General features: G+C 61.7%; 1 protein-coding gene across 3 annotated transcripts; it reads left to right on the top strand.

The window, feature by feature from the left end:
• Positions 1 to 2345: 2345 nt before the first annotated feature.
• PAFAH2 (platelet activating factor acetylhydrolase 2) lies at positions 2346 to 12718 on the top strand. 3 transcript variants are annotated; one of them, XM_019498919.2, is made up of 11 exons: positions 2346 to 2409; positions 2973 to 3145; positions 5025 to 5175; positions 5629 to 5728; positions 6621 to 6689; positions 6780 to 6921; positions 9340 to 9453; positions 10455 to 10546; positions 10662 to 10832; positions 11491 to 11639; positions 12063 to 12718. In XM_019498919.2, exons 2-11 carry the CDS (start codon positions 3056 to 3058, stop codon positions 12155 to 12157), a joined length of 1173 nt encoding a protein of 390 aa, XP_019354464.1. In that variant the 5' UTR covers positions 2346 to 2409; positions 2973 to 3055; the 3' UTR covers positions 12158 to 12718. The 3 variants fall into 3 exon arrangements, with proteins under 3 accessions (XP_019354464.1, XP_019354465.1, XP_006276841.1); XM_006276779.4 differs by lacking the exon at positions 2346 to 2409 and having other exon boundaries at positions 2459 to 3145; XM_019498920.2 differs by lacking the exons at positions 2346 to 2409; positions 11491 to 11639 and having other exon boundaries at positions 2453 to 3145.
• The last annotated feature ends 333 nt before the right edge of the window (positions 12719 to 13051 follow it).

Raw genomic sequence — 13051 nt, forward strand, 5'->3', positions numbered from 1 at the left:
GACTCCTCTTCTCCACAAATATCCGGTCTTTTTTTTATTTTTCAGACCAGTGTTTGTGGCTGTGTGTGTGTACGTGCGTGCCTCTCTCTTTTTTCCCCCCCGATCTATTCAGAGTAGGGAAGAGATGCCGCACGCACGGCTCCAGGGACTGACCCCAGATCCTCAGGGGGAGCGAGGCACTGAAACACCTTGAAGGAGGTGGCCTGTAGCTTCTCACTGCAGAAACAGCTGCAGCATGAGAAGCTGTTGCCTCTGGCTAGCCTGCCCCTGACCCCTCCTGGTAACTCAGTCCCATCGCGTGACCGAGCTCTCGCTGGAGGCATTCCCAGACATTGCAGAGAAGCTGAGGGTGGCGGGCTCCCTTCCTCCCTCCCAGACGTGATAAAACCCAGCTGCTGATGTGCAGGTATCGGGGCAGAGCCAAGCGTCCAGGCCAGAGGAATTAGCCGACGTGGCAACTTGATGCACGTGTGATTCTTTCTGTCGTCCTGGGCGGCTTCAAACCAGCGTGACTGAGCTCGGCTATAAGGTCCAAGCTTGAGGCAGGAAGGAAATCTGGGACCCCCGAAGCAGGAGGTTACAGGGGATGACCGGGAGGCTGCCAGCCGCCCTCAAAATAGCAATGAGCAACTCTGCTGCAGCATTGATAGCCAGATGCTGGTGTTTCCACGCAGGCTCCCCAGCGCTGCGGGCTTGCGAAGTCTAAGAGCCATCTCGGCTTCACCCTGGGCCCGGGCCCTGTGCGCTAGGACGGCCGGTCCTGTCCCCCATTGAGGCTTTTACATGTCCAAGCTCTCTCCCAAACAAGGATCCAACCCACCCTCACTAATAAAAAGGCCGATCCCTGAAGGCAACCCCCCTACAACTAATCTGCCCAGACAAACCCGGCTCTGGAGCCAGCCTCAATGTGTGTCTCCACTCATTATCGAGATATATTTCAGGCAGCCAAAGGAAGCATATTAATTAGTTGGAAAGACCAGCTCGAACGCAGGCTAAGCTCTTGATGTGCCACAAGCTGCCGCGACTTTAATTAAATCCAAAAGGCAATTAGCCCGCCGCGCTCTGCCATCTTGCCCGGGATGGCTCTGTTCTGCGCATTCTTTCAGCAGCGAGATAAGCATTTTCCATCCCCCAAAAATATCATCCGGCAGATGCTGCCAAGGGAGAAAATGGGTCCCAGATGCACGGCGTGGCTTTGCTGGCATTTGGAGCTGCCCAAGGAAGTGGAAAACCGAGGCCGGTTGTCAAAGAGAAGCTTCCCCCAAGCGCGGGTCGGCGTCGTGCTGCTCGCAGAGAGGGAGCCAGACTCTCCGACGGTCCACGGCGGAGGCGGCGGGGAAGGGATTAGCTCGCTCCCGCCAAAGGGCCCCGGGCGTCCCGCTCTGGAGCGGGAAGACGGAGTTGGCGGCTGGTGGTTTTAAGCCCGTTTGTGCTGTCCCTGCAAAGGAGCAGACCCTAGGAAGACCGCAACGTGGAGATGCCAACAAAACAGCTACGAACCTTCCCCGCCCGCCGCCACGAAACCCGGGGGAAGGGGCAAAGAGGCCAGATGTAGACGCGTCCCCGCGGCCGGCACGGGTGACAGGGCGCCCAGGCCCCCATGATCCCTGCCCGCCTCCAGGGCAAGAGCAGCCCCAGCCTGGCTCGCCCAGGGCTAGCGGCGTGGATGGGCCAGCCAAGGGGAGCGCGCTGTGAGCTGCCCCCACGGGGATCCCTGCCGGCCCGTCCTGGGACAGCCATCTCGGCTTCACGCGGGGCCAGGGCTGCGGTGCTTTGGACACGGGCAGCCGTGACTGGGCACCCCGCAGCAGGACGGGGCTGACGCAGGGCCCGGGTGGGGGCAGCCAGGGGCTGGGCTGCAGGCACTGGGGTACAGGGGGGTGCAGGCCTGCTCTGGGGGGGCAGGTGTTAGCATGAGCTGCAAGGAACTATGGGAGCTGAAGTCCTGGGACTCCACTGCAAGGAACTATGGGTGTTGTAGTCCAAAGGGAGGGGAGGTTTAAGTAGCAGGGGATTCTGGGAGTTGTAGTTGAGGTAAGCAGCAGGGGGCTCTGGGAGTTGGAGTCCCGGGGGAAGAAGGTGTGCCGCAGAGGATTCTGGGAGTTGGAGGGGGCGGGGTCCTGAGCCGCAGGGGGCCTCTGGGAGTTGGAGTCTGGGGGGGGAATCTGAGCCGCAGAGGGTTCTGGGTGTTGGAAGCTGAGGACGGGCTGAGCCGTAGAGGATTCTGGGAGTTGGAGTCGGGGGTCTGAGCCGCCGAGGGTTCTGGGAGTCGTGGTCTTGGGAGAGGATCTAAGGCCGCGGGGGATGCTGGGGGTTGCGGTCCCGGAGGCTGCTGGGAGCCTGGCGCTGGGCGTGGCTGGACTCCATGTCCCGGCATGCCCCGCGCGGGGGGCGCAGGCGACGCTGCAGGTAGGTGCTCCCCCTCTCCCCGCCGCGTTGGGCCTGCAGCGCCCCCTGGCGGCCCCGCCCCGCCCCGCCCCGCCCCGCCTCAGTTTCCCCTCTTGCATTTCGGGACCCCGCACCCCTCCTGCACCCCAGGGCTCGGGCCCAGGCGCCTGCGGCCGCCCAGCACCCCTGGGCTCGGCGCTGCCTGGGGTGCTCCGCTCGCCCGCCCGCCTCGGGACAACCGGGGCAGGGCTGGGAGCAACCGGCAGCGCGCCCGGGGGGGCCAGGAGTCGCCGGAGCGAGTCCAGAGCCCACCCTGCCGGTCGCGACGCCCGGCCGGCGCTTTCCTGGGCTTCCCAGGCGGCGGCGGGGAGAAGGGGGCAAAGGGACTTGGGCAAGGGGACGGAGCGAGGCGGTGTCAGAGCTGGGCAGGCGTCCGGCTCCCGGCGCCCCTGGACGTGTCGCCGGTGCCCACGCAGCGAGCCTGGGCGCCAAGGGAGCGCTGGGGTCGCGGCCCTGCCTTTCCGGATCGCCGCCGGGTCCCAAGTCCGGGCCGTCGGGCACTGGCTGGGCGTTGTGATCAACAGGAAGCCGACGGGGGAAGTGAGCTGAACGGGCCGCTTTCATCACCGCGGGGCGAGGCGGCTCCGTCCGTGCGGCGCTGGAAGGCATGGGGGCCGCGCAGTCCCTGGGGCTGCCCCCGGCGCAGGGCCCTCACCGGGTGGGCTGCACCGACGTGATGGTGGGCCTGACCCGCAAGGTACGGTGCGGGGCGGCTCTAGGCCTGGTTTCCCGGGGGGGCGGGGGGAGCCTTGGTTTTGCGGGAGCTGATCTCGCCCTGCTGCGGGGAGACAGCGTGATCTGTCCGGTGGAGACACGCCGTGAGCTGTCCCCACCGTGATCGCCCAGGTGGCTTTCCTCCTGGCAGGGGAAAACCACGAACGCAGTACGCTGACCGGGGTTACGCAGTTCAGATGGCTCTGCGTAGCGGAGGGTGCGCCCCGTCTGCTTGCGGACGCGACTCCCTGCGTGAGCCTCCTCGTTAGCTTCCCACTTAGGCTTGCAGCGGGAGGACGCCGACTTTATGGAAATGGGGGGCTTCTCCTTGGCTGGCTCCAGCTGAGGGTGAACGAAACTCGGGGGCCTCCAGGCTTGGGCCTGCAGGTAGGACGCCCGTCGAAGGAGTTGAAGCCCCAGGCGGGGGTGGAGGATGTTTGCCGGTTGTAGGGCCGCTTATGGTTCTTGAATGATTCACACGGATTTGGAATTGATTCGGCTGATTTTTTAAAAGGAAAATGTTTCGTGTCTGGAAAAAAAAGAAAACGCTGATCTTGCCTTGAGCGGGTCACAAGGCCTCGCGGGGGCGACTTGTGCTGACTCGGGGCTGAGGCATCTGAGCTGTACATTTTATGCTGACTTGGGCTCGAGGCTCTCGGTCTCTTCCTCTCTCCTCCGCCTGGATTCTCTCTCCAGCTGCTTCTCGCAGCCCCTGGCATTAGTCTCGGAGGTGACTGCTCGGCGCTGTGCAAGCCCTGGGACCAGAGCCTGCCCTGCAGAGCTCACAGCATCGCGGGGGGGTGTGCAGCCCGTCTCCAGCATCCTCTCGCAGCTTTCGAACTAGTCTGGAAGTGCCCCGCAGTGCAGACGGACCCTAGGTCCTTGGCCCTGACACCAGCTGTCACTGGCTTTGCCCTATGTGGCGGGTCTAAGGCAAAGCCCAGGCGCGGTCCAATGCTTGCTGGAACGTACAGTCAGATCGGAGCTTTCCTAGTCTTTGCTGGGTGCCAGCATTGTACAGCTGGCACCCAGCAAAGCAGGTGAAACCGGAGGGATGCAGAGGAGAGGGAGAGAGCTGCTCGTGGCTCTGCAGTGAACTTGGCAGAAGCAGCAAGTTGCCATAGTCGGGGATCGGGGCCCCAGTGTGCCAGGTGCTCTACGGATCTACTGAAGCCTGGTCCGTGCCCCAGGGAGCTTCCAGACCAAGTCTAAGACCAGGCGCAGGCTGTGGGTGTAACAAGCAGTTGGGGGCAGGAGCAGGAGGGAAGGCAAAGGTGATGGCAGATCACTTGGTGCTTGTGTCCAAGGAGCGGCCGGCTCCCAGTGGAGTCTCGTGAAGTCTTTCTTTATCATCGCAGGGAGGCTGGCGGAGTAGGGCCAGAGCGGGGTATCGCCCCGGCTGAGGCCCCCAGTGGAGAGGGGCCGGGGAGGATGGGGCTGTGGGGTCTAGTACCAGAAAGGCGATGAGATCCCCGACTTGGAGCTTTTCCAATCCATCCCTTCAGCTTCAGCATCTTTGTCCTCTCGCCTTTGGCCACAGGGTGGCTCCATGCATCAGCTCTGCTGGGCCCGATTCCATCTTCCCCCCCAAGTTTGGGAACCAGGAGCTCTAAATGACGAGCAGCCTTGACAAGATGCAACCCATGGCATGAGGAGCGAGGCCCTGGGGGGGTGCTCACGGTTAGGGGGACATCGGCTGCACTGACCCCAGCCGTGGGGAGAGGGTCCTGGGTGCCGTTCCCTGGCCAGTTTGGGCAGGAGGTGGGTGAGAGGATCCCCCGGTCCCTTCCTCCGAGTGAGGCCCACCTCCCATTCAGAGCCTGACAGGACAGGGCCTGTCACACTGGTGCCTCTCTCCCCAGGGGCTCTTCTTCCGCCTCTTCTACCCCTGCCTGCCCCAGGAAGGCGTGGAGCAGCCGCTCTGGATCCCGCGCTATGAGTACTGCCGCGGGCTGGCTGACTACGCCAACCTGCACTGGAAGTGGTGCATCCCGCTGCTCAGCATCGCCTTTGGTAAGCATGTCCCTGCCCCGGCGTCCCGGGATAGCCTGCTAGCCATGCCTGCAGTGGAGGCCGGGACCCCTGTCTCACCCCAGCGCTGGCCGCCTGGACGGGAGGGGGGCGTCCAAGGGGTGCAAGGCGAGCCCCTTGAAGGGAATCTCTGTGCCTGTTAGAAGGTGCCATAGTGGGTCTGGTGCTGTGCATGTGCTCGGGCACCCAGCATCCTTCCCCACTTCGCTGCCATGCTCTGCCCCGAGGGCGGCTAGCCTTTCAGTGCCCACCGGCTGATGAAGGCATCTCAGCCGCTCATGGCTTGGAGTCTGGGGAGTTTGGGATGCTCCTCCTGAGAAGAGGGAGGCCGGGAGCAGCCTTGCCAGCCACAGCCCTGTGCCCAGCTGGAGTCAGGACTTGAATCCTATGGCTGCTGGTCTCGTGCAGGGCTCATAATTTTGCATGTCCCTGCAGGCTCTTTCAGGGTCCCGGTCAGCTGGAACGGGCCTTTTAAGCCATGCAGCAGCAGCAAGTACCCGCTGATCATCTTCTCTCACGGCCTGGGCGCCTTTCGGTAAGAGCCCCCAGCCCAGCCCCCACCCCCATATAGCTCCAGTTGGGGTGGAAGGGAGCAGGATCCTGGCTACAGAGGCAGTTGCTTCTCCTCTAGCCCTGATAGCCAGTTGGTCTGGACACCCAGAGACTTCCAGCCTGTGGTGTCCAGGCTGAGCCCACGTTTGCCCCAGCCCGGCTGGGCAGTGGTTTAGTTAGGGGTGGGTTTCAGGGCAGGACGAGCTGCTTATGTGTGCCTTAGCCCTGGGCCAAACTCTGAGTGGGCGTCATTGAGCATCGTGCCATCGACAGGAGCTCCGTCTTTATGACCAGTTCGATTCTCAGCTGGTCAGTGCCCCCCACGCCTGCCCCCACAGAGGTGGACTGGATGCCACACAGATGCCAGCACCCTCCAGCCCTTTTCACTGGGGTCACACTGACACCACGAGCCCTCTACAGAGCATCCCGTGGCCCACTCAGCCTGGCCTCATTGGGATCAGAGCTGCTGTAGGCACAGCAAATGCATGCCTAGCGCCGTGCCAGGCAAGCAGGTCTCTGAGGTGGCTTCCATGTGCATGGGCACGGAGGGCTGGCTGGCTTAATAGTCAGATGTGCCAGGCACCTGCATCCCCTCCCTTGCAGTCTGTGGAAGCCATGTGCTCTCAGCCCCTTTGGGATGGGCCTGCTTGTGGCTTGCCCAGTGCCAGAAGCAAGCTGAGCCCATGCAAGGCCTGTGCCCAGGTCAGGATCTTCCCCAGGGAGCCTGGCAGCAAGGCCCAGGAGAGCCCAACCAGCTGGGAATGGGGCAGGGCCCAGAAAGACTGCAGGCCTGGTACTCCCCAGATGTGGGTGGGTGGGAGCCAAGGGGATTTGATGCCCCTGAAGTCCTCACGGCACGTGCCCTGTGTCTACAGGACAGTGTACTCGGCAATCTGTGCAGAGCTGGCCTCCCGCGGCTTCCTGGTGGCTGCGCTGGAACACAGGTGAGCGGCGCCCCCCTCTGGCTGCCCCCAGAGCTAACGGGGCCCTCCCCTTGCGGGGGCCTTGACCTTGCTGCGGCCCTGTCGTTGCAGAGACCACTCGGCCTGCGCCACCTACTTCTGCAAGGCCGGGGATGGGGAGCCCGGCGCCCCCCAGGCCGCACTGCAGGAGGAGTGGGTGCCGCTGCACCGGGTCCCTGCCGGGCGGAAGGAGTTCCACTTCCGGAACCCGCAGGTAGGGCAGGTCACGGCACAGAGGCTGGGGAGACCCAGCCTGCCTCAGCCTGGGCACCTGCCTGGGTCTGAGGCTGTCAGGGCTGGGAGATGAGGCTGGAGTCTCTGCTCTCAATTAAAGAGGAATGTTCCTTGCACTTGGGGTGATGGGGAGATGCAGCGGCAGCCAGGGCTAGGAGCCTTGGGAGCCGGCGATGCAGCCACCTACCTCCTCCCTGCTGTCTGATTGCGCCAGGCCTCCCCCAGCTACCCCTGTGTGCCCAGAGCAGGGGCAGGTGGCTGCAGGGCACAGAAGTGGCTGGAGATCCTGCTGTGCCGAGACTGAGCTCGGGCTGAAGCCATAACAAGTTGTTCTGTGAGATTTGCCTTGCGGGGGCTGGGCACGGGGCATGGAGCAAGACACCCAGGTGTGCTGTACGAGTGGTGGGACCAGGAGCTGCAAGTCACTGCTGTCTCTCCCTTGCCCCTGCTCCAGTCCCCAGAGCCTTTCTGCAGCCCAGAGAGGCTCAGCTGAGCACTAGCTGAGTCTCTCGACATTTCTCTGCGCTCTGCAGCTGGCAGGGAGCCCCTGGGGGATGCAGTTCCAGTGACCACAGTGGGCACTAAGTCCAAAGGGGTCCACAAGAACAGCCCTCTGCCCCTCCCTGCACACTGCAGGTCACACAGTGCCCCCATTGCCCTACAGCAACATGAGGATCTTGACTACAGAGGCCTCAGAAGCTATCATGTGCCAATAGAAAAAGGGGAAGAGATGGCACGAGAGAGACCGTGAGCAGGGTGCCTGTTGCCCAGAGTCGATAAGCCAGGGAAGGACAGAGTGAAATAGGCTGGGTTTTTATCCCAGTTGTAGGAATCATTTTGCTTGGCGCAAGGTGTTTTTTTTAAAGCCCTCCGTCAGTGGGGTGCGTGTGAGATCACTGGAACGCCTTACACAAGCCCCCAGCCTCCTGGGAGAGGCGGACTCCATCCAGCCCCCTCTCCAGGGCTTTCTTCAGTAGCCTGCAGACAGGCCCTGCCCTGGCGCTGCCCTGCGCAGCTTCTCCAAGCCCAGAGTGAAATCTGGGGGGCTGTGATCAGCTCCTGCCTATTAACTACCCACTCCCAGCCCTGAAACCGGCTGAGGTCCAGTCAGTTTTGCTCTGCTGCTACAGCGCAGAGGGGCACTGAATGCACACATGAGAGAGGCTCCAGTCAGGGCAGGTGATGGTGTGGTGCTGGGGGACATGCCTGTCCCTGCTGCTTGCAGTAGCCAGGACATTGGAAAAGAGAAGGAGAAGCAGATCCACCGTGAGGACTCTCCGCAGCCTGGGGGGGGGCTGGCTGCTGGGGGCCCTTCCAGCACCTGCCAGCCAGAGGCCTGCTGTGGTGCAGTGCATGTATATCTGGTGCCCCCCTGGGATCCGTGCATTGCTATACCCCGTCTGTTAAACCCACAGAGTAACAATTAAGAATAGCTCCTGCAGCCACTGCACCAGCATCTCACGGGGCCCCTAGCACCTCCCCTCATCACCGCAGCTGGGCTGAGCTTGGAGTGGAGGCATTTGGACCAGCTCTGGGGCAAAGCCTCCTCCCATTCGTACTGGTCCCTGGCTGGCAGTTTGGTCAAGAGGAGCCAGGGATGAGCACTCGCTCCTGTCTGGGGGGGCACCCGCTTGCTTATCGCTGCACTGGAGATGTGCTTCCCCTTGGCCATCTGCGGTATTAGGTTAACTGGACTGCTAAAAAGCTTCTGCAGTCGTTCATTGCCATGTCCCCAGTGCCTTCTGTAGGGCAAGTCCGTGCTTTCCTGTCTTCCCCTTCGCTGTCCTTCAAGGACAGCAGAATGTGCTCAGGCCAAGGGCCAAAGGACGGGAATCGAGACTCCTGGATTTTATTCCTGACTGCACCACTAGCTCGTTGGAGCAGCCATGGGGAAGAATCGGGGGGCCTGATTCTCTGCTTGCTCATGACTGCATGAGGCAGGAGCCCATGCATGCCCCGTCTGCGTGGCAGATGGCTTGATGTGTCACCCTGCTCTGGACAGGCTCCCTCCATAGCCAGAAGCAGTGTCTGCCTGGCACCGGGTGATTAGCACTGCTGAGTGTCGGAGCCGGGAAGCCCAGCCCAAAGGTGCTTGGAGGCAGCTGGTTGGGAAGCAGCCTGCACAGAGGGAGATGGTGAGCTGACCACGTGGAGGTGGCTACACAGAGGGCAAGCGGCTGAGAACTCGGCCTCTCATCGGCCCTTGTGTGTCAAATGGAGGTGGTTGCTCTTGACCAGGCCTGTGCTGAGACTGATCCTGTAGGTTCCCTGCCAGGGCTCAGACAGGCATGTTTATTCAGGGAGAGCAGGGGATGATTGCTCCTTGCCCTTCCTCTCCGGGGCCAGATTCCCCCGGAGCAAGGAGGAGCCAGACCCACCAGGACCCTTCTCCTCCCAGGTTCACCAGCGAGCAAACGAGTGCGTGCGAGGGCTCCAGCTCTTCCAGGACATCAGCCGTGGGCAGGCTGTCACCAACATCCTGCACAGTGACTTTGATCTGGCCGCACTGAAGGTATTTCCCGCTGGCTTCCCTCCAGAGGAGAAACACGGCTTCCCACAGGACCTGCCGGGGGGGCTAAGTGGGGCTGCTGGAGTTGCCTTTCCCGATGACCCTGTAACCATCTCTCTGCTGCAGCTGGGGGAAGCCAGGGGCTCGGAGCTGGCACCTTCTGTACCTCTGATATGCTTTCCTTTTATCCTTCCTGCTCGTTCATTTATCTTCCTCTTCTGTCTCCATTTCTCCCTGTCCTTCCCCACTTCTCTGTTGGCCCTTTTGCTGCAGCCACTCCAGCTCATCTCCTTCTTACCCGCTCTCCCTCCTGGCTTTCCCCTCCCTCCCTGCTGGCTTGGCAAGGGAAAAGCCCCAGGAACAACACCCAGGTCCTCTCCCATCCCCCCAGCTGAGCCCCCACCCTGTATTTATTCCAGCCTTTTAGGAATCTCAGCCATCGCTGCTGCTGGATGCGCAGCGCCTCTGGTGGCAGAGCTCAGGGCCTGCCCAGCGCTCTTTGTTCTTCCCTGCGCTCTCTCTCCTGCCAGCTTTCAAGCTGGGGTCAGGGCCCGGCGCTCGTTGCCCCGTGTCAGAGCAAAGGCGACTGGCGTGCCTGGCGCACGGGGTGTGATGTGGGCAGCGCTGGGTCCTGAGGCTCCCCAGTCTTGGCGTAGGTTGTGGCACATTGTGGCTGGGCTGGGCTGGGCCAGGCTGAGCTGCCCGGTGCTGGAGGCAGGGAAAGCTGCACACGATGAAGCTGGGATTTGCTGACTCCACGGCACGGGCTGGGCTGAGCACACAGCTTCTAGCCGCTGGCTCGGGGCATCATTGTAGGGCAGTCACGTGCTCACCCTGTGCCTCAGTTTCCCTTGCTGTAGAACACGGGGGTGATGATCTGCACAGACACGATCCGCATCAGGCACTGTCCAGCAAGCACTGACTGCACAGCTGGGCTTCCCTGGGGTTCCCCAGTGGAGGGGCCTGGCTGAGGACCAGCTCCTTTCACGTTCCTCTCTATGCAGGACAGCGTGGACATGACTCGAGCTGCCGTCATGGGCCATTCGTTTGGAGGAGCCACCGCCGTGCTGGCCTTGGCCAAGGAGCCCGCTTTTAAGTGAGTGTCTTTCCCTGACTGCTTCCAGCCTAACGGAGGAGCAGGCCTGGGAGCCAGAGATGGGAGCAGCGGCCTCAGACCTGGTCCAGTCCCAGCCGCCTTGCGTCCCCTGCAGGTGCGCAGTGGCCCTCGACGCCTGGATGTTCCCTCTGGAGAACGCGCTGTACCCCAAGGTGGTCAAGCCGGTGCTGTTCATCAACACCGAGACCTTCCAGACAGCCAAGAGTATCGCCAAAATGAAGCAGCTCAGCTCCCGCAACAGCCAGACCAAGATCATCACCGTGCTGTGAGTGGCAGCAGGGAAGTTGGGGGCTGAGGGCACCAGGCAGGGCAGGAATCCTGGCTCTGCCCTGAGCGACCCCGGGCAGGCCATTTCCTTGTTCTGTGCCTCAGTTTCCCCATCTGTGAGCCGGGGATTGCTCTGCTAAGCACAGCAAAAAGCTAAGCGTGCCTGCTGCCCCCAGGCCCTGCAGGCTCCTTCACCAGCCCTCTGCAGCCCCACATCCATCACCAGCCCAGCTTATTCCCTCCCCATCCTTCCTCTCTGCCCCTTTTACATGAGAGCTCCTTGTGACAAAGGTCTTCCATCACACGGGTCCCAAGAGCCAGGTGTGGTTATGCAGCCTATGGGAGATGACACAGGCATGTATTAGCTAGACTGGGCAGTGCCACACCTTTCGGAGCCTTGTCTACACTAGTGGTAAAGTCTTGGCCTCTTCAAGCCTGTGGGAAAGCACCCCCAAGGCCAGGTTGTTGCCGTAGAGGATCTGGGGACATCTCCCACTGGGAGCTCATGTGACTGGTGGCATGTTCGCAGCCATGTTGGGGGGGGCTGGTGACCCTGTGCTGGCTGCAGTCCTGTCCCAGGGTGGGTGTCTGGGGTCTAGATGTGGCCTGCAGGGCAGGCCTGTTGCCTATAGCTCATCCTCCGCTCCCCCCTGCAGCGGCTCGGTGCACCAGAGTCAGACCGACTTCACTTTCCTGGCTGGGAACCTTGTCAACACAGTCTTCCAGACCAGAGGCCCCCTGGACCCCTGCAAGGGCCTGGCCATCACCAGCAGGGCAGCGCTGGCTTTCCTGCAGAAACACCTCGGTACGACACTGCTTTTGAGGGAAAGGTCCTATCTGAGCCCTTCCCAAAGCAGGCCTAGTGGTGGAACTGGAAGCCACATGCTCCTGATCCCACTCACTGCTCTGCTGGGGGTTTGGGGCAGCCGCTTCGCTTCTGTGCCTCAGTTTCCCCAACCCCATGGGGAGTCCCTTTAAAGCCTTAAAACCCTGGGTCTAAGCTGCACAGAACTGAGAGTCTCTGATCTGGACAGGACCTGCTGGGGGAGAAAGGAGGGGGCACAAGGTTGCTAAATGAATATGGGGAGGTAGGACAGAAGTGAGCATGTGTCAGTTGGCCTTAGGGGGACCTAGGAGGGTCTCTGCAGGCTAACATCAAGCAGTCGGTGGGCTTTGTCTACTGGGTGGCAGTTGGTTGTAACCGTGAGGTCCTGTCTCCCCCACCCAGAGCTGAAGGAAGACTTTGATCAGTGGAATGACCTCTTGGATGGCATCGGGGACTCCGTCATCCCCGAGGCTCCCCTCTGCCTGTCCAACCTCTAGGGACACTGCCTCTCGGTGCAGCCATGCAGTCGTCAAGGTCCCGCAGAACTCGGAGCATCCCCTTGGAGACCAGCTGTTTCCCGTCACTGCCAGCACAAGGAGGCCATGAACTTGGTAGCTGCTAGTGCAAGCTAGAGACCCAAAGACTTCAACCATTAGGGAGTCCTGATGGATGCTGAAGGCTAGGGTTGCTGGGCTAGGGTTGGCCTGGGAAGGTAGAGCCTGGGCACCTCCCGGAGATCAGGCCAGAGGCTTGCAGTGGCTGCAATGCACCGCAGAGCCCAAAGCATCAGCACCTTAGTGGGGGCAGAGCTATGTCTCACATTCATGCCATGCCAGGCCTAGCACTGCCCTTCACCCACCCCCACCCCCTGGCGCGAGGGCTGGACGCTGCAGGCTATGCAGAGGAAGGCCCTGCAGCCATGAGGCGAGAGCCACATTGGGTATGCGTGACGGTGGGAATCTTTCCTATTGTGCCCCGGGTGGAAATGCCTGAGATGCTGCTGTGACAGTCTGTAGCCCCAGGAGTCATGTGCTCTGTACAACGGTGCCTTCATGAGACGCTGCGTGTCGTTCTTGCAGACGTGGGGGGATGGGGGGCGGACTCCATCACACCTCTCTAAGCCGGGGGCTTTACTGCTTACTAAAGAGCCAGCTGGAGCAGTGTGGTTGGGCACACGGGAGCCTTGGGTGCTATTCCTGCCTCTGCTACTGCTTAGCTCAGTGGCTTTGGCCCAGGGTCTTGCTCACCTGCTCTGTCCCTCAGTGTTCCTACCTGCATAATGGGAATCCTAATACTCAATGATTTGTAAAGAGCAGTGAGATCTGCAGGAAGGGGTTAGGGACCTGCAGCCCTGTCCTGCTACCCACTGGGGCCCAGTCTGTAAGACACTG

This window comes from Alligator mississippiensis, chromosome 6 (genome assembly GCF_030867095.1).
Source record: "Alligator mississippiensis isolate rAllMis1 chromosome 6, rAllMis1, whole genome shotgun sequence".
NCBI classification, from domain to species: Eukaryota; Metazoa; Chordata; order Crocodylia; family Alligatoridae; genus Alligator; species Alligator mississippiensis.

Bases quoted from the DNA above. Each gene is read 5' to 3' on its own strand.
- PAFAH2 (XM_019498919.2), top strand. From the start codon at position 3,056: ATGGGGGCCGCGCAGTCCCTGGGGCTGCCCCCGGCGCAGGGCCCTCAC. The intron at 3,146-5,024 runs GTACGGTGCGGG...CTCTCTCCCCAG, and splicing joins TGGTGGGCCTGACCCGCAAG to GGGCTCTTCTTCCGCCTCTT. The intron at 9,454-10,454 runs GTATTTCCCGCT...CTCTCTATGCAG, and splicing joins TTGATCTGGCCGCACTGAAG to GACAGCGTGGACATGACTCG.